A 21,505-nucleotide genomic window follows, 5' to 3' on the forward strand; every position below is an offset into this window, starting at 1 on the left:
GAATTTGGTTCTTTTCTAGTAGTAGGAGTATCTCAAAGAGGATAAACACTAAAATAATTTAGAGACCCCCAAAAGAAGGGGCAATTTGATGTACAAGAAACAAATTCGTGGCAAAAAAAAAAAAAACAAAACAACAAAAACCCAACCACTGGTCAAATAAATTTAGTGATTCTATTTCATACGTATTTTGTTAAAAAATTCGCTTTAATAAAACCTAAAGATGTCTGGCATACAGCCTAAAAGTCTATTTGATTTACACGGTATGCTTCCTTAATGGTATGATCTCACTTATAAATTTTCCAAATTATTTAAGATTTATGAAGGTAAATGACAATAAGATCAGCTCTTATATCCCTTCTATTTTGGAGAGAGGAAAGGCCTTTACTTATTTTTATTATTTTCACTGGTTCATGCCTTCCTTTGTCTTCCTTCCACCTTCCTTTCTTTGTCTGCTAAATGCTGTGGGGATCACGGTGACTTCAGTGTTTTAACCTCCAGGCCACGAAGAGTAAATGTTGAGGTCCGTGAAATAGTCGCCTCACATTCCGCCAAACGAGGTAGAAAGCCCCCTTGAAGAGTTCAGAGCCTTCCCTTTTAGATACTAAAGCAAAGGTGACAGCCCCTCTCAAGAGGTTATTTCAGCGTAGGGTTTGGGAGGGTTTGGGTTCAATTTCACTTGACGACGTTCATGCCCTGAGTGCGGCCTTGCGACTCCAGCAGGAGTGGCAGCCAAACTAGGCACCTTCCCTGGTGTCCAGTTTTATTCCTGTGGGCATTTTCTTGGACAGACAGATGTCTGCACACCTCACCTTGGAGGAACACGACCGGGTCCTTGCAGATCTTACCCGGTTTACTCAAACAAGGAAGAAAGGCTTGGGTTGCAATATACTTCCAGAAATCGTTAGCACTCTTTAAAGAGTGTGGGTCCTCATACCGACTTCCAAGACCCTGTTTGGCAAGCACGTTCGAGAGGCATTTCCTTTCTGTAACTGGCAGATGATTTCATATTCGTGCCTATCACGGAATGAGCTCACGTATACATTTGCTCAGATGTGTAATTGAGTGATGAAACCCCTCGTGGGTTTAATGCTACATTAAGTCACCCGACGTAAGTAGCCCCGGCATGTTCCTAGCATTGGCTCCAGAGATCCTTAACTCTTTGGGGTGCAGTCCCTAGGAGTGGAATTAGACACCTGAAATGCCCTAGAAATTCCCTGACCCCCGACAGCTCTTCTCATAACTGAGCACGACGACCGCACTTACCCACAAGGGCACAGGGAGGTCGGGGCGGCATTGTGCTGGCCGACGAGGTGCTGTGCTTTTCAGACACACCCGACTGGCACGTCTGGGTGAAAGGGTTCTCTGTGCTCTGTGACATTTCTCTGCAGACCACAGATGAGCGGGTCCAGCTGACTGACGTACGACCCAGCAGGTGGTACCAGTTCCGAGTGGCGGCTGTCAACGTGCATGGGACCCGAGGCTTCACGGCCCCCAGCAAACACTTCCGCTCCTCCAAAGGTCGGTGTTGCGTTCCTGACCCCACGCTCACCTCCCTGCCGGGCACACCTGCGGTGCGGAGCCGTGGTGTCGCCCTGTCCGTATGTATGGTTGGTCAGCAGGTGGTTTGCTGTTCTTCGCCGACGGGACCACGTGTGTGTGAGTGTCTGGTTCAGAACGTCACCCGCCTTTTACCTTCACAACATCACGCCAGATAACAGAATGGGGTCTTCTCAATTCGGAAGGGGTGGTTTTCCGTTACCAACTTGTGTTCAGTCTTTGCCTCGCGATGTTCTGCCTTAGTCACCTTACAGTTAATTTCTGGAGAGAAGAGTTTGGTTTGAGCTCCTGGAGACTGTGCAGCTTTTCTTGAAACGATGGTTATGTTGAGTGTGAATTAATCTCTTTTGCTTCATACCACCCAGAGTTTGACCTCCGGGTTCCCCTGTGTCACTGCTATTAATTCTGTTCGGTTCTTATCTCGTTGCTACTGGAAAGCCTCTGGCATCCCGTGACTGCTAATGCTGTGACATCTCTGGTGAGTTTCGTGTGTGCTAATGGAACTAGGGGAAGGACGTCCCTGGACTCGATAACAAACAATACATCCATGTGTATTTTCTCCAGTTGTGCTTAGTGGGCTGTGCCTTCTCTGTGCACTCCACGTCTGCTGCAAGAACCCATGTCACAGCTAGGGGCTGGTGAGCTCATGCGCGTACTCCCCGACAGTTCTCCTGGTACAGGACGCTAATTTAGATTGATTTTAAACAAAATGCTTTGTGATGTTAATGAAGGATGTAAGACGGGTCCCATCAGTCCTATGTCTTTCATGGAGGGAGGGTCTGAGCTGGCTGCTATCACTTCCCATTTCTGTTGCGTGATTGGGGAAATGTATCTGTTGATGCCAGTCTGTCCGTTTCTCACTACGTCATATTGCAACCCCTTTGTCGATGTCATTGTTGGTCTCAGAAGTGGAAAGCTTGCAACCGAAATCATTTAATATTAGGATTCTGTTACACCTTATGTTGTACACTTTTAACTTTTTTTTTTAAAAGACCTTTTAGGAAAGGAAATGTGCCTTTTTTTTCCCCCCTCCATGGAGGCAAACACACGAAGCAAATTTAAAAGTGCAATCGCAGACATCAAACCTTGTCTTGAGACTGTGTCTCCAATTGGTCTGATGATTTAGAGAGGCCAGGGAAATAAATCATTAACAGTGGGTTCAGAGGCGAGGATCCATAAGAGGCTTGAGAAGTCTTCACCTTGGTTTCATGGTTCACATGCGATGCGGGCATGATGTGGTCAAATGTGTTACCATCTGTTCGGTTGCCTGGTCTGGTGTTTTCAGGTCATGGCTGCAGAAACAGACAGCAGACAGAAGCCGTTGCCAGCCCTTTGGAGACAGATGTGGAATACCTTTAGGGGTTGGGTGGGATCTGGGCAGAGCTCCACTGACAGTTCCCAGGGCCGGTCATGTGGCTGCCAACTGCCTGGGAGGCATATCCATTCTGAGCAACTCGCGAGGCCTTGCTGTCGCGGGATGCCCCCAGTATATCTGAGCACCTGAATAGTCTAGAACTAGAGCTGCACCGCTCAAATTTAAATGGGCTTTTGCTGAATGAGAATGCACCGTGTTGGGGAAGCATAGCATTCACCATTGCGCTGCTGTTCTATTTCCTGATTTTCCAAACACACCCAACACCGAGCATTCCAGACTCTAGTCCTTGCAGTTCTTGCAAACCAAAAATGTCTGCAAGGAATACACAGTAGATTCTACTCTTTTTCCAGTGAAGATGGATCACGGAATTATGGAAATGGAATAGATCCGCTAAACGGCTGAGGACATCTCCTCTAGGATTTGTCTAAAGGAAGCCTGACCATTGACAAGATGGCACCACATCCTTCCGCACCTTATTCAGATCTCATCAAACGGAGAAATGGGCCTTAATGGGAAAACTGTGTTTAACAACTGTACTGAAATACAATTATCATACCATTAGACTCATTCCTCTTACGTGTACAGTCCAGTGATTTGTGCTATTGACAGGCTTGTGCATCACCATCGTCCACTTGTAGAATCCACCAAGAGCCTTCATGGCTTCCTGGGGAAACTTTAGAGTAGAGACAAAGTTAGTTTTGAGTCTTCACCTTCTCATCACTCATGTTTCATTCCCTTTTGTATTAAATAGTTGTTAAGCTCCTATGTGTGTCCAGGCACAGGGGATAATAAATGAACGAAAGGACAAAAATGTCTGCTTTTGTGGACACACACACTTATGCCAGTTGCGGGTATGAGGAAACAGTCAACAAGATTAATAAGTAAAATACTGTTGTATAGTAGGGTAGGTGGTGACAACTGATGATAAAAATAAAGATTAGAACAGAGGAGATGTTGGCGGGGGGCATATTTTGTTGTCAGTTTTCAGGAGGGTAGACCAAGGTTTTGCCGAGAAAGAGATGTTTGTCTAAAGGAGGTGAAAGAGTCAGCCTTGCACCAATTTGAAAGGCGAGCATTCCAGTTCCTGGAAGCAGTCGGTGCAAAGGTCCTGAGGCAGGAGTGAGCTTGCCGTGTTCGTGGAACAGCACAGGAGCCCGAGGGTTGAGCTGTGGAACAGGGCAGGGGAGCTGGAGGTGAAGCCTGAGAGGAAGGAGGGAGGTGGGGTGATGGAACCCTTCTAAAAGTGGGTGATGCGTGTTGCCCAACTCAGAAAAGTCTAAAAGTCATTGCACTGTTCATTTAACGTGAGCGAGTTTTATGGAATGGAAGTTAAGTTCCCATAAAGTCATTTAAACAGTTTTTCCCCAGTAAGCCCCCTTTCTCCGCTTGAAGAGATTGAGTAAATGGGGAAAGATAACGGTGCCATCTTGCAGATGGTTACGTATCCTTTAGACAAGTCCCGCAGGAAATCTTCGACCGTCTGGCGGAATTATGGCACTCCCATCATTCCACCGTGCCTGTTCGCTGAACCCGCAGTAGAACCTCTTACGAATTCTGCACCAGCACTTGCGGTTTGCTAGAGTGGCAAAGCGACAGTCTAGAATGTTCCTCACAGTGAGATGCACGGAAGTATGGATACGGGGCGTATTTGTAAAACCAGGAAATAGAACATTGCACCAGAGGCTGCCCTGATTCCAAAAATGGTGCATTTTCATTTAATAAAAGCCCATTTATTCCTGCTGTGCCCCAGAACTGAAACTGTACCCTTGTTAAGTCCTCTAGTGCCTTAAAATGGCTTTGAGAAAGAATGATTGCTTCTCAAATAATAGTCTGTGCAAAGGGTAAGTGTATTTGAGTTGGGTGGAGGGCCAGCCTTGGTAATTTAAGTCTGGGTCAAGGGAAAAGGGAAGTGATTTTTTTTTTCCATCTACAGTAAACACTTCTGAAAATAAAAGGAAAATTAAATAGAGAAAGAAAAAAAATTGATAAGATGGGTTTCATTTCGTTTATGCTTTCTGCCTGGTATTCATTGGCCATAATCCTGATTTTCGTGGAAAAGCCAAAATTCTTGTCATTCTCTTCTTAATGGTTCTGTTTAAATACAAAATTAGTCTGTGGTTTGCCAGAATGGATTGGCTATTAACTAAGTTAATTTCCTTTTAAGTTGTGTATTTTCCCATAACTTCATCCTAACCCCTTAGAATGCTGATTTTTACAGAAAATTCAGAGTTGTACATGGATTGGTAACTCAGTTTCATGTTTTCCTCCTCCCGGTGAATGCGATTTTTGTTGTCAGCCCCCAGAAGACATGAATGATTATGAATTGGGGACAATCAGCCATTCCTGCTGGCAGCAGAAAGCCCAAAATAGAGGTTGGGGTAATTTCTGTATTTCCTTATTTAAATTTTCTACTACCTTTCCCCGGTACTTAAGAAGGAAAATTGTCTTCAACGTTAAAAATTCAAATTACGAGTGGGGACTCGGGCAGCGGATGCAGGCTGTCTCCCAGCACATCTGTCCTGCAGGTGGGCAGAGCCTGCTGGGGGCCCGGGGCGAAGGCGCATTTAGAAGCTGAGCTGTGTGTGTCCTGAAACAGTACAGGGCAGGGGCGAAGATTTGGGTCCCTGGTGGCGGGGGCGGGAGGGGGGGGGTCCGCAGTGGTTTTACTCCACACCCATAGCATTCCTGTTTGTTAGGACATTTTCAGTCGTGGTTTAAAATCAACGAATGAACAGTTCCGTGAAAGGAATGCCCCCATCACTAGGTTCCCGGGCTGCTTCCCGTGTTGGACGGCGGTAGTCCCTGCAGACAACGCAGCCTTTCTAGCCTCTCTCGTGGCCTCTCGCCTGCTCTCACCCTGTCCCAGAAGCTGGCAAGCTTCCTGTGACGTCTGTGGGATTTCGAGCGAGCAGAGCCCCGAGACATGCGAGTGAACCACCCAGAGTGGCGGTCGTGCCTACACAAAACGTACTTTTTGGCTTCCAGTGCACATTTCCTTCTCTTTTTCAGCAGATCGGTGTTTCACCTTTCCTTGATCATGTCGATATTTATCAGCAAAAAATGTGTATGTGTTGCATGCGCAGTATTGGAAATAAATATGGCTAAGTCCTCGTACCTGCGCCAAAACACTCTTTACAAGTAGACTGCCGAATTTGGGAAAGAGTGCGTCTGCCTTTCGGCATGACTTCTGGGTGTCAACATGGGTAGAGTGACAGAAGGAAGACTTCCAATTTTCTAGGTGGTACAAAACAAAGTCTGATTTTTTTGTGGGTTTTTTTGTTTTGTTTTGTTTTGTTTTTGCATGTTGCCAAAAGCAGGCCAACATTTGTTTGGATGTTTGCAATTAGTCAATATCCGTTTAGCATTCTGAAATAGCAAATGTTAAAGGGAAATGTAGAAGGAAAAATGTTAAAATCCACCTTCTGTATTAGCTCATTCAGCTAATACATCCACCATCTTTGACTACTCACTCCCTCCAAATTCAAGGTTTCTCCTCCACCTTCCTTCTCTGTTTTCCCACGTGTACAGGATACATTACCAAGGAAAAGCAGCAGAGAGCATTGTTTTCTGAGCTCAGAGGTAGCGCGCTGGCTGTTATTCCGTGCATACGTTCCGGAGTGTCGGTGAGCCGAGCACAGGCATCACTGGGGTCATAACGCTCCCTGATGCTCCGTGCGGACCCTCGAGACTCTTTATGCCTCTGCACGGCTCCTCCGTGAGCGCCCTTTCCACTGGGCGAGACTCCCGGGTGCCTGTATCTTGAAACCATCGAGCAGTTGGAAACCTGCCTGCAGTGTAGCTTCTGCAGCTTTTCAAAGGCTTATGAGTTTTGTGTCTAGATACTGCAGGGTGATTCCTGTTTTTTTTTTTTTTTTTTTTTTTTAATGAGGGAAGGAAAACGGTCCCAACTGCTGAGTCTGGACAGGAAAAGAAAAGCTAAATTTTAGAACCAACCTTCTAATTCAGTTGCAGAATGTGTGAGTAGTCCTACCATTGCTTTAAAAATGTAACTCCACTCAATCACGATGACGTACCTCGAGAGAGAGATTCCTATAATGCGTTTCAGTGGGAGGCTTGATCTCTGGATACCATATGAGGAAATCAAGTAAGTAATAAAATTAACACTCATTTTCTTAGAACATATGTTGTTCCTCTATATGCACATGTCTGAATATATTTGTGTATGTGTAGATGGTTATTTATTTATCATCTCTTCCTTGCTGGTTGCATACTACCTTTCACTTGTGGCATTGTCCACCAAAAGTTAAAGAAAGAATGAAACCTTCACCTCCCAAGAGGAAACCCTAATGTTCCGTCTTCCGTGGCTGGAAGCACCACATATGATCGTTAATAAAGGGAACTATTCTTGTCCAACTCTAACACTGGATGTTCATGCTAAATGATTGATGCAGCTTGCACTTGCTTGAAGTTGTAGATAAGTCGAAAAAAGCTAGCACAGCCTCCCTAGGTCAGTTATCTTTGGAAGCATGCTTCCTTTCTGCTTCCTGAGATGTGTTTCTGCAGATAATTGGGGCGATCACACAGAGGGAGTGCAAAGCAGCGGAAAGGACTTCGAGGTGGGGGAGAAGTGCTCGGACTTAAGCTTCAGAGGGAGGGCTTGGAGAGCATTGCTCTTGTGATGACTCTGACCCCCCTCCCACCCCCCACTTTATGCTCTAGAGCATAAATCTCCCACGTTCAATTTCCCCACCTGCAAAATGGGAACAAAAGTCCAACATTTACTCAACAAAATACAGCCCTACATTTCTAACGTTAGAGCTGGTGCTCGTGTCAAGTTTCAAGAGCTAATGCTATCACTGCTTTTGAAAGACTAGCGCAGGGATTGGCAGTCTGTGGCCTGCGGTCCGAATTTGCCTTGCTGCTTGCTTTTACAGATAAAGTTTTATCGGCACACGGCTCATTTGTTGACATCTTTTCCATGGCTGCTTTTGAGCTACAGTAGCAAAGTTCGGTAGTTGCCACAGAGACCGTGTGGTCTGCAAATCCTGAAGTTAAGTTTACTCAGCTCCCTGGCCAGAAAAGTCAGTCAGTCCCTGAACTCTATAGACTATTATGATGGACACTTTGCCCACGAAAGGGCTTTCTGTATTTTCTTTCTGTCGGCACAGCGGCCCATGGTCATGATGGTGACGTATGACACAGCTAGAAGTGTGGCATGTGTAGGTGTGTATTTTAGAGCCTCAGCTTCCTCTTTCTGCCCTCCTCTTCAGTCTCCTGACTCTGCTGCCACCCATTCCTTGAATGACCTTGGACAAGTCACTTTCCCTCTGTAACCTGAAGACCTCCACCAGTTTCTAAAAAAACGTGCCAAGTAAATAAATCGCAGAATCCCTTAGGGCTTTATTAAAATGTAGAGTCTTTATATTTTTTTTCACATGCGGACTTCCTTCCAAGGAGACATTTCAAAATTTGAATGCAATTAAGACATTGTGCAAACCGAAAGAAAAGATTCTGTGATTCAGCAAAGGGAATATATTTTCCTTCGTCATGTGGGGAGCCATCACACAAGGCAGGGAATGGCTTGACTATGGGAACTTTTGGACTGCAAACGAAATCCTTCAGGTTAGAGAAATGGGACAGGCTGCCTCTCACCTGACATCTACAGGGAATAAGTGGAGAAATGAATATTTGGTTTACAGAGGAGAATCAGGGCAGTAACCAGACAATCTCTGCAACTGCCTTTTGCTTCATAATTGAACTGTGATTATTTTAGGGGTGTCTCATCTTGCTAATGGAAGTCCACCATCTTGACAGTGTAAATTGTCGGAAAGGGCTTTACGTTTCAGATAATGTCAAGCAAATACAAATTCACATATTGGAAAGCATGATTTCCTCATAGGTCATTCTTAGGAATTACGTTGTTGCATGTTTCATAATGTTTCATCCACGAGATGACGTGATTCTGGGTCATTATGATCACATCCAGGGTGTGATCAGGTTTTCCAGGGCAGTAAGTGAGTATGTACCGAATGGAGTAGCTGAGGACACGGGCAAAATACCCAACATTACACTTGGATTTCTTGAGAAGAGGAGATGATTTTGAGCTCTTCCTGTGCACCTAGAATAAGTGGAGAATTCACATAACTACTTATTTTCAGCATACAGACATTCAGGTGCATCGCTGAAGACATGTACTGCAACGATCATCTTTACATACTGAGATTGTTCCTGGCCTTGAAGTGACGATGAGCTTGCAAACTAGTTTCCCTCTCGGAAAAGTCTATAGCTCCTTTTTCTAGGTAACAGTCGGAGTCCTACCGCAGAGGAAGGGGGATTGCTCGGAGTCTCTTATTTCAAGCCGGAAAGAGCCTCCCCTTTGATTTTGTAGTTCACTTCACGGTCTTGTTGGGATTCACCCATTCCGGTTGACGGGGTTTAAAACGGGCACTGAAATACCACCTTACAAATTAAAGCCAACAGTTAGGAAATGTGTTTGTTATCCATCCATCTACTCATTTAGCGACGATTTCCCGAGTGCCTGCTACGTGCTAGGCCCTCTTCTCAATGCCGGGAATAGAGAAGGGAACCAAACAGATAAAAATGATCCTCCCCTCATGGAGCTTCCGTTCTCGTGAGTGGAGGCAGACAGCAGAGTGCGTAATAAGTCAGTTGGTAACAAGGGCTGTGGGAGAACAAGAAAGCAGGAGGAGGTCACGGTGAACGCTTTCTCGGTGGCAGGAGGAAAGAGTAGCTAGCTGTTTTGAACAGGGTGGCTTCTGGCAGACCCGCAGTGGGTGGGTGAGGGGCCCGCCGTGGGGAGACGTGGGGGAAGGCATACAGGCAAAGCCAGGGGGAAAGCCTCAGCCTCGTGGTTGTCCTCTCTGAGAAATCGCATGGGAGCCACGTGGCTAGAGCAGAGGGGTCTGGTGGGGCTGGGGAAGGATCTGGGAGCGAATGTGAGGCCAGGATGTTTGGGAGACCGCAACACTTTGCCTCTCACTGAGCCAGGAAGCCTGCAGCACAGTAGCAATGAGACGTGGTCTGTGCAGTAAAGAATCCCCCGAGTGCTGTGGTGAGGAGACCTACAGAGAGGTGGTCTCAGCACGAGCGAGTGTTGATAGGAGGTCTCTGCAATAACGGGGGAAAGATGGTGGTGCCTCGGTGCAGGCAGTGGGGAAAAGCCGTCCACTCTGGATGTATTTTGAAGTCAGTGCTCCCAGGTGTTGCTGAAGGGACATGAGAGCACCAGAAGTGTGTGACCTCAGGGTTTTCAGTCTGGTTAGGCGGAAGGAAGGGGTTTCCATTTACTGAAATGGTAGCCCACGTGGTGGGCTGTGACAACGATGATGATTTGAGTGCTGGACACATTACTTTCGAGTTGGCTCTGAGACCTCCACGTGGAGCTGACAGGAAAACCATCGAATGTTGGACTCTCCGTTTGGGGCAGAATCTCTCTTGGAGACATACAGCTGAGAGTCAGCGGCACAAAGACTTTAGGTAAAGTTGGGACCGGATGAGATCCCTAGCAAGTGCGAGTACACGAGAGAGAAGAGGGAGGTCCCCGAGTTCAGGGGCTGGGTGCTGTCCTGTTTAGAGATGGTGGCATGGGGACAAACCGGGCGGGGGTGGGGTGGGGTGGGCGGGGGCGGAGCGCAAGAAGAGAATCCGTGTCCTGCGGGACCAAAGGGAAATTTGGCAGGGTGGTGTCAGGTGGAGACTATGACTCAGAGAGAGGGTGCTGATGAGCGGTGTCACTCCGTGTGGATGATGGGAGTGGGGCTTCTCGGCGGCTCTGCTGAGCCAGCACCACAAGGAACCCGGTGCTTCCCCTGCCCAGGCTGAGGGAAACCAGCGTCTTCCAGCTTACGCACAAGGGAGCCATGTGCACACCTCCTGCTTTCTGGCCATCGGGTGCAATCCTTTTCAAGTTGTAGCCTGCACATAGACCATCTGCTTCAGAATTACGTGTGCATTTTACATCGAAAATAGCTTACATAAAACCTATAAATACATATTTATATAAATACACAAAACATATACATACAGGGGCCCCACTGGGACTCACCGCATCAGCACATCCCAGTGTATGTCTTGGGCGCTCCCAGAAGGTTCCTGAAGTTGACTGTTGCAGAACCACCCTATCGACAGTATCACGAAACGTGCTCTGGATTAGGCACTTACCTGAAAAAGCAACTACGAAATGTTCTCGTTTTTAAAAAACTAAGCAGTCAACCAAACCTCCCATCCTTCCCTATATATCTCAGAGAAAACAAGATATCTTTAAAAATAATTCATGTTTTCATCATTCCCAAATCACAAACGGTCCTGACAGTAAAAACACAGGTATTTTTCCCTCGGTCTTCTTCATTTATATCAAGTTAGATGTAACTTCTTTGCACTTCTCATGCAGATGGTATTATAATTCGAATTCTTGACAGCATTTTTCTGGGAAGACATCTTCAAACAAAACCATCTGTAAATAATTTGTGGTGAGCGGCATCTACACTTGCTCACTTCATGGCAGAGAATGAAGGAAAGACCGTCTAGCTTGTGCGTATGTAGTCATCTTTGTTATATATATTTAAAATGGAGATTTGTAGGGTAATAATTCCAGAGCCTAGTCTGTCTCTTGACAGTTGAGAAGGTTTTGGTTTATGTGACAAGCCAGAAATGGTGAAATTACAAAAATGGATGTTATCCGTATGTCATCTAATTTGTAATGTAGATTAAGAAAAAATGCTTTATTTTTGCTGATCTCCCTTGTTGCTCTTGCTGAAGCAAGGATCAAAAGCTACAGGGCCACTAAGATGAAAGCAGTTACTTGTGAGAGCGGGATTTCTATCTTTTTCTTTCCAGAGTTTTCAAAGGCAGGTCTCCTTTACCGACCTATTTAATGTCAACCAGCCTAAAAGGAATTTTACCATGTTTTGTTTTCTTTCTTTTTTTGTTTTTTTTAAAGATTTTATTTATTTGATAGCATGCGAGCGGGGAAGGGCAGAGGGAGAGGGACAGGGAGAAAGCATCCCAGGCAGACTCTGTGCTGAGCGCAGAGCCCGGCACGGGCTGGATCTCATGACTGTGGGACCGTGACCTGAGCCAAAACCAAGAGTCCGATGCTTAACCGACTGACCCACCCAGGTGCCCCAAATTTTACCATGTTTTATACAAACTTATCCATTTCTGTACAGTGAAAATTTAGCTGGGTTATCGTGGTTATGTAAATGCCTACCAGGAGCCTTCTGGATTACAGATACAGCCCAAACAAATGTATCTTACTGTTTTGTAGTCCGTATTTTCATTTGAGGCTTACGGGGGGGGGGGGGGGGGCGGAGGGGGGTTGTATTTGTTTTCAGCTTTTCTACACGTAAAGGGCAGTGCTCACGTGTTGACCATGTAGTCATTAGCCATACAAGGATCTGGGTCTTGTTGTCACCTTGGTACTTGAGTATGTGGTTTGTCTTTCTCCTGGATTTCAGATCCATCTGCACCGCCCGCACCGGCCAACCTCCGGCTTGCAAATTCTACCGTAAACAGTGACAACACCGTGACCGTGGCTGTGGTTTGGGATCTCCCCGAGGAACCAGACATCCCTGTGCACCACTACAAGGTGTTTTGGAGTTGGACGGTCAGCAGCAAATCCCTTGTCCCCACAAAAAAGAAGCGGAGAAAGACCACGGATGGGGTAAGTGGGCGTGAGAAGAAAGAGTGGCGTCTTCTTACACGGTGTACTTGAACTCAAGGCGACAGATCGGAGGGTGGCCTCTGCTGAGCTCAGAGAAGGAACGGGTGAAAGAAAGCTTCCCATCCCTCTTTTTGGGCTGAGGAAGTACAGAGAATGGAGGGCCATTCCACAAGTTGTGCCTTTGGCATTTTAGGTGAAAAAAAAGCTGAATGTAGCCCATCGACGTACTCCTATCCAAATGGCAGCCACAACTCCAGGAGAGGAACAGAAATCATTTTGTCTTGACTGTCCAGTCATAGAAAATAATAGAACTCAAAATGTCTTTTACATTTACATCTTCTTTGCTTTTGTTTGAGATCCTTATAAATCGACGCGCAAATGTCCGTGTCTTTCCTGTCACAGGGGATTTTCCTCTGTAAGCTAATCAGCTTAGAAAATGCATGTTTGACAATATATTGTTCTCATTGATTAAAAGAACTTGGGATTGTTTATTTTCCAGATGCCAAGAAATAAAGTCTCCACTGAACCATTTTCTGAAATGAGATTTCTATGAGAGTGAACATTTGGCATCGTATGAAATTTTTAGTGCAGAAAAAGGAGTTCCTTGGTTTCCTTTATTGTTAGAAAACTTACATAAACAACTTCCCCCTAACTTATAAAGCTGAATTCCATAAAAAATACATGTTTGAAAATATTTTTTTAAAAAGGATAACAAGACTTTTTGGGGGGGGGCGGTGAAGATTCCGATTTCTGTGCCATTTAGAATTCTAAAACGTGTCAAAAAGGCCATATCCTCGATATTTAGCTGATGCCTATTTTGGTTTTATTTTTAAGAAACTTTCTGACAGTCCCGTTCTTTATTTTCATGGACTTCACAATAAGCGGTAATTGGCAATGCCCGGTTATGTCATAGGAAGATTTAAAGGAGCTCAGGTTGTGGGATCATAGGGGTTGGAAGCAAAATGTGACGTGTGCAGTGGTTACAGGGTCTGCACGCACGCACACACACATACAGGTGCACACACGCATGGATGCTATCAGTCAGCAGGCAGCGTCACGGGTTACTAGGAAACTTTGCAGTGTATTTCTATTCTATATCAATTAGATAAATAAAACTTGAACTGCAGATTTTCTTGAAGTCATTAATAGGCCAGATGAGCCAAAACTGTAGGTCACTGTCTTATGAGTGACTTACATTTTTGGATCCACTGTAGGCAAGGTATAGGTCCTGCGGACCCCTAAGTTCTCAATGTTAAAATCTGACCAATTGAGATTAGGATTAGGAACTGGAGAAATCCAAAAGAACATGGGAAATTATGAAATTTCCTTTTTGGCGATCAATACGTTCCCATTCCCTAAGATACCACTCTAATATCCTTGGTAAATAAGAAGAGAGGGGGATTTTTCAAGGGGATGCTCTTTCAAAAGTGCATTTTCTTTTACTCAGGAGGTAACAGTTTGAGGAGAGTGATAAGCCACCCGACAGGTAACCCCCAGGAGAAGAAAGTGAGAATTGGTAGTTTATGCAGACACACTATCAGAGAGGTAGACGGTCCACCACGAGGCCCCGAGAGGGTTTTTCTGTGGCGGTACCAGGGGCAGAGCTCGGGCCCTGCCTCCCTGTGGAGAGGTAGCCACGGCCTGGCGTCTGACGCTCAGACTTCCAGCTCTGCCATCAGCCTTCCAGAGCCAAACAGATGACGATGGCCGAGGTCTGATCATTCACCCCTCAAACGCCCGAATCATAAAGCGAAACCATCTATAATTTACAGTGAGCGTTAATGCTCACGCTTCTGACATGCCCATGAAAAGCCTGTTCTCTCTCTCTCTCTTTTTTTTTTAAGATTGATTTATTTTGAGAGAGTGAGAATGAGAGAGAGAGAGAGAGTACATGAGAGCGGGGAGAGTTAGAGGGAGAAGCAGACTCCCCGCCAAGCAGGGAGCCCGATGTGGGACTCGATCCCAGGACTCCAGGATCATGACCTGAGCCGAAGGCAGTTGCTTAACCACCTGAGCCACCCAGGCGCCCGAAAAGCCTGTTCTCTTGCTGAAAAGAGATCTCACAAGACCTGAAATGACGATCAGAATGTTACCAGGTGACTGTGGAACTTAAACACAGGAGTTACTTATGTGACTCAGTGTTTGATGATTCCAGATGATACCCTTCCCGCAGCAAGGACACTGCACACAGAAAACTGGGAATACTCTCTACTGGGAAGTGCGTGTTGCCGGTGGCCTGCCGTTTGGAGTTGTGTTACCGGTGGATACTTCCTGTCCTTCGTAAATGTCAATACCACCACCTAGACTGTTTCTTGGCGAGCCTTATAGTCATGGAGCTCTTGAATCTCACCACACGCATGATAGTTTGACAAATGTTTGCATGGTAAGACACACGACCTGATTTTTCTTCGTTACGAGTTCTTGCAAGGGTGTTTCCTATCCTGTATTCCTGTAACCCTTGAAAAAGCACCAGACTCAGAGTTATCAGACTTGTGCTCATGTCTCGGAGCCTCGATCAGACACCTGGTTTGCTCCGATGTGTCACTGGGTCTCTCAGTGTTTAGTAGAATTCCTGTCCGGCCTCCAGCTTTGCTTAATGCTGCAAATCACACACACACACACACACACACACACACACACACACACACACACACACACACTTGGATGAGTGCTTGGTATTAACAGTAATGATGACAAAAAAAATCTTAAAGCATTTTCTTAGGATGATTTTTCTTACTACTTTTGATTGAAAGTCACTCAGAGAAGATTTAAAAGAAATAGTAAAGAAATAGTGAATGTCAATTCATAATTTTTCCAGGTATATGCCAACATGAGCTTCTGTCAGGTTATGACAAACCCGTCTCTTTTCTCCGTGAAGTGGTGTCTAGGATGGGAGGCGACAGAATTACTCATGTCTATAGTATCGGAGAGGATCCAGTAATTAGGATAAGGAACCGTTTCCAAAAAAAATATGTTTGGCCATTCTATAAAATGTATCTGGATGCAGAGTAAAACTGCATTTTCAGATGCTCAAGCTGAGGAGAATTGTGTGACCTTAGAAAATGAAGGCATACGTCGGGTAGAGGTGGATGTGTGCTTCACGAGGACCATCTGGCTTTGGGATGAAGGAGGGACAGGCAGGGCACGCTTGTAACGGGCTTGGCGCATCTTGTCTTCCTCTGCAGTCCCAGAATTCCGTGCTTCTGGACAGACTCCAGCCGGACTATGGCTACACCGTGGAGCTGCAGGCCATCGCATACTGGGGGCAGACGCGCCTGAAGGGGGCCAAGGCCTCCCTGCACTTCACGCCCATGCACGCCACCAGCCGCAGTAAGTGCTTCGTGCTTGTGGTCGGGTGAGCACGAAAGCCAGCACTCGCCCGAGAGAGGGGTGGCGGCGGGGGGGGGGGGGGTCTCACCTGGAATCGTGACCCCGTAAATCTTGCGGGCGGTAAACCTACAATGCCGAGCTAGATGACCTCTAGAACGACCGTGTGTCAGACACTTTCCCCTTTGAAGTTTCTCTTTTGATTTTTATCCACTGACTATGTAATATGTTGGTGTCATAATGGAAATATAACAAGAAAACTTAGGTCTCCTAAAAACGTGACAGGTGACACACCCATTTTCACGGGTATTCCCCAGCGCTCACCATCTCTTCATATTCCAGGTAGTAAGTTATTCCCATATTGATTTTCCTAGTTTCCAGTTTTCCTAAACTAGTATGTTTGCCACAAACTGTGCAAAGCAAAAGGAGAGTCTTACATGGCACTCCTATCTGAGCCAGAAAATAAGTCCCTTTCTTGTTGCTGGCTTTGCTCACAAGAGGGGACAGGTTAGAGCCACAGTGGAGAAGTGCCTGGCAAGCTTTCCGGGAAAGGGGCAGATGAAAGGGGCGTGTGATGTCGATTCCCTTCGAGTCGAGCCCCGTGGTGTCTGCCTTTCATCATGGGTCTGGTGCAGAGGTTAGAAGAATGGGCTAAAACCTTGTCTGAATTTCGGAAAGGCGAGCCTTGCTGTGCAGAATTAGATGCAGTCATTGTTTGTAATTATCTTCTACCACCTGAGAAACATCGGATCAGAATGAGCAGGTCTGTTTGAAATGATGCTTTCAAAAAAGTCCTAGAAACAGAGCTTCCTTACCTGCTTGAGAAACCGTCTCTTTGGAGATTAAATGTATTTGAAACAGTCGACGATATCTTTGTATGAGTCTGGGTAGAACACAGCTTTTACCTAAAACTTCTCATGGAAACTTTTCTATATGTTTAGCAACTTATACTGATTTTTCAATCCTGTCATCTAGCCACTCCTCAACCTGAAATGTAGGGCTGTGAATTATGACATGACTGTGTCAAATGATGGGGATACTTACTGTGTTAGACTCTACTGTATGATAAACACAGGTGCACTACATAGTGTGTATACCGCATAGACCAAGTGTACACGATCTAGTGTACATGTGCCATGTATTTGTGTATATGTGCTTGTGCGCGCATGTCCCAAAAATCCAGACACATACACATATCCACACACGCACACAGATACATGCATACGCATGCATGCGCACATGCACACATACACATGCACACACACACATACACGTGCACGCATACAAAACGCACACATACATGCACACACATGCACACGCACGCACACATGCATACATATACACGTGCACATGCAAAACACACACACACACACACACAGATGCATGCATATGCATGCACACACGCACACACATATACACGTGCACCCATACAAAACGCACATGCACACAGATACATGCATATGCATGCACGCACACGTGCACACGCATACACATACACGTGCACACATACAGAACGCACAGATATACATGCATACACATGCACACACACGTGCACACACACATACACATGTTCACGTACACAGATACAAAACACACGCACACATGCATACGCATACACGTGCACATACAAAACGCACACGCACACACAGAGATACATGCATATGCATGCACGCACACGTGCACACATACAAAATGCACATGCACACACAGATACATGCATATGCATGCACGCACACATACGCACGCACGCATACACATACACGTGCACATACAAAATGCACACGCACACACATACATGCATATGCATGCACGCACACGTGCACACGCATATACATATACACGTGCGCGCATACAAAATGCACATGCACACAGAGATACATGCATACGCATGCACGCACACATAGAAATACGCAGACATACAAAACGCACACGCACACACAGATATATGCATACGCATGCACGCGCACGCACGCATACACATACACACATACAGAACGCACAAGCACACATATACATGCATACACATGCACACGCACACACACATACACATGTTCACGTACACACATACAAAACACACGGACGCACACATGCATACGCATGCACGCACACATGTGCACACAGAAATACGCAGATATACAAAACGCACACGCACACACATACATGCACGCACACGTGCACACATGCACATGCACACAAGCATACACATATACATGTGCACACATACAAAACGCACATGTACACACAGATACATGCATATGCATCCACGCACACATGTGCGCACGCACACACACATACCCGTGCACACATACAAAACCCACACGCACACACAGACACGTCCATACGCATCCACGCACACGTGCACACGCACACATGCGCACACACATGCGTGTGTACACACAAAATGCACACGCACACACAGATACATGCATACACATGTACGCACACGTGCACACACATACACATGCACACACGTATACACGTGCACACATACAAAACACACACATACACAGATACATGCATACCCATGCACACACGTGCACACACGCACACACAGAGAGATACATGCACACGCATGCACGCACACATGTGCACGCACACATTATTGCAGCACTAGATGCATTCTGATCTCTGCCTAATGTTGAGTTTGGAAGATAAGCATGTACACAAGATCACACGAGCATCAGTCCATTGCACACGGAGCCGTAAGGCACCGTGGAAGTAGAAGATGCTAAGGTGGCAGTGGAAAAGGAGAGCCCTGAAGAGCAGGGAGGGCCGCCATGGGCCCATGAGGCACAGGCATCAGCCCACACGAGTGTGGAGTGCGTGCAAGTGCAGAGACCGGAAAGAGCCCCGAGGGTGCAGAGAGGTCAGTGCCCGGGGAGAAGGAAGGAAGGGGGAGTGGGAGGCTCTCCCAGGCTCTCCTGCGGCACACAGCTGCACCCTTCACCCTTCTGTTCACACCAGAGCCCCAGAGGCCGTCTTCAGGACGTCTCCTTTTTCTCCAGAAATGCAATTCTTTAAAAACTCCTTCTGTCTCTGATGTCAGATGCTAGGTGGGATCTGTCAAATTCTTTGCCATGTTCAGGCCGTTCCCACCTCTTTCTTAGAATTAAAATACTTTCCTAATTAGTATCTGTCTCCAGTCTTTCTTCACTATCCATTTTGTAGATGGCAGCCAACACGTGCTTTAGAAAATATTCGCCACGTAACAGATCTGTCCTTCTTCTGAGTTCTGAGAGTGTCACCTCTTCATCTTGTCCCCAAAGTTCGTCCTTCCGTCCTTTCCCCTTCGTCCCTCCCCAGCTTCCTCCTCAGACCCAAGTTCTTCAGACCTTTTGTTCCTGCTCGTGGGGATTTCATCTGTCCTGTAAAGTAAGTTTGCCTTTTAGTGTCCTGGTTTTTCCGGTAAACAGCATTCCTTCCCCATTAGAAACTGGCGTGGGATTGCAGGCTCCCATAATTTGTGTGCGTTCCCACAACCGAGAACAAGGAGGAAAAGAATCCGAGCTCAGCCGTGCCCTTGCAGAGAGCTCATCGTGGAGCGCCCCATCATGGTCGTGCCCGGACCGAGCTGCGAGGGCGCTCTGGGGGCTCTGCAGTCGCACATCTCGGGCTTTCTCACTCTTCCTGGCCCATCGGGTCAGTGAGACCCTCGTTGACTAGCTTCGTCTCCCACCCTCTCCAGGATGATTGCAAACGTGTCTCTCTCACACCTTAAGCCCTGTTGCACAATAGAGTCCAGCTTCCTCCCTCTCGGAAAGGCACTCGGTTCCCCATAAATATCAACACATCATGCCTCTCTTCCCCTGTCCTCTGTAACGCAAGGCAGAAACGTCCTTCCCTTTGCATATGGCAGACTCCACCATGTGGGGTTGAGACCCACCGCTTTCCGACTTGGCAAAGAACATCCACCAAACCAAAATCTCATCTAGGTCACGGAACGAGGATTATCTTTCATTGTTGTGCTCCACGTGCATCTGCAACGTGCACAGGCATTGCTCCGAAGTATTTGTGAAACAGGATTCGTCAGGAAGCCCTCTCTTACCTGCAACCGCACTCAGGTTTCCACTGGACAGGTTGATTCTGAGTGCTAATGTCACTTTCTCATCATCTTTTGAAATTAAGTAATGTTTTACCCGATCAATAAGGAGTTAAAACAGTTAACCCCTTCAAAGGCCACTTTATTCTCAGAATTAGCTGATGCCTCTCATGTGGCTTCAGAAAGGTGATAGAGGAAAAGTAAAAAATGAACAGTGCAAAGTCCCTGTCATAATGCATATTGTTTAGTCTCAGGGTGTCCTGTGGAAGAGACGGGCTTTACAAAGGAGTATGCAGGACGTAGGTGAATATTTGTCAGGATTTCATATACCGGTGTTGATGTGTGATCTCATGAAGGCTAGTATATGACTTTTCAAAAAAGATTTTATTTATTTGACATAGAGATAGAGAGGGAATGAGAGAATAAGCAGAGGGAGCTGCAGAGGCAGAGGGAGAAGCAGGTTCCCCAATGAGCGGGGAGCCTGATGTGGGGCTCCATCCCAGGACCCCGGGATCATGGCCTGAGCCGAAGGCAGACGCTTAATCGACTGAGACACCCAGGCGCCCCTAATATATGACTTTTACAAGAACACTGTATATTTCATCATGGACCAACGAGAAGTAAAGAATAATTACAACTTTATAGTATAAGCCAGGGAAATTGCATTTTATACGAAAGAGGGTAGTAAATGCCAGCATATAAATTACTTTTTGAATTACGTTTTCCCAGGTCTGCAGGCTACTAGGTGTTTCGATGACAAAAATCTGTACGTAAGCAAAAGCTGAGTGTTCGTGCTGTGTTATAAAAGGGCCCCTTGAAGGAAGAAAGATGTAACACTCTTGAATGGAAATGCAGCTTGCTTTTTTGGAGGCAGGAGGATCATTTCCAGGGTTGACAGATTGCAAAGGTTTTATAGTTGCATCAGGCAACTGGGGTATTCTTCTAGCTCTTACAAATGGAGCCGAGAGGAGGAAATATGCTGAATCTCTTGATCTGTAAAATTATTCAGAACTTTGACATTTGAAAAAATAGTATTCATTCAGTTTTCTTACCTTTGGGGCTATTAAAGAGTATCAGTCATACCTCATATCTTTTCACAACACGTAGAAATGATTTTATTGCATTTTGGTTTATTACTGACAGTGCAGGACTCCCCCTTAGAGTTAGGGCCACGCTCCTAGGACAGAGGCCCGCGTCTCTCTGTCCTTCCCATGTGGGGTGGCTCGGCAACGCTAGCGTGGATGCACTTCAATAAAGCAACGGCATTTCCATCTTGAGATACAGAAAACTATGTCCTTGCGTATATGTAATGAAAAATAAAAGTGTGTGTAGGACATAATAAAGTAGGAAGATAAAATTCACATAGAGATTAAACATAGTATCTAAACTTTTGCTCATCCATGGCAAATTCTCGAAGTCACAGATTATAATTAGAAGCATAAATGGGCTTGTGAAGATCTTCAATCCTTAGTTTTTGAGTTAACAGATACTTTAGGTGTGACCAGCAGGATTCTCGACGTCCCCGGCAATCAGGAAAGGGATGAGTTTTGCCCGAGAGGCCTGT

General features: G+C 46.0%; 1 protein-coding gene across 1 annotated transcript in view; it reads left to right on the forward strand.

The window, feature by feature from the left end:
• The window catches only part of ANOS1 (anosmin 1), a 187,824-nt gene that overhangs the window by 130,176 nt on the left and 36,143 nt on the right, over positions 1–21,505 (forward strand). The window contains exons 6-8 of the mRNA XM_028114947.2: positions 1,389–1,518; positions 12,370–12,575; positions 15,761–15,905. Coding sequence (XP_027970748.1) covers positions 1,389–1,518; positions 12,370–12,575; positions 15,761–15,905 — 481 coding nt within the window. The remainder of the gene's footprint in view (positions 1–1,388; positions 1,519–12,369; positions 12,576–15,760; positions 15,906–21,505) is intronic.

Source organism: Eumetopias jubatus, unplaced genomic scaffold (assembly GCF_037043125.1).
Source record: "Eumetopias jubatus isolate StellerSeaLion01/CBP00866 unplaced genomic scaffold, mEumJub1_p1.0 scaffold_11, whole genome shotgun sequence".
Lineage (NCBI taxonomy): Eukaryota > Metazoa > Chordata > Mammalia > Carnivora > Otariidae > Eumetopias > Eumetopias jubatus.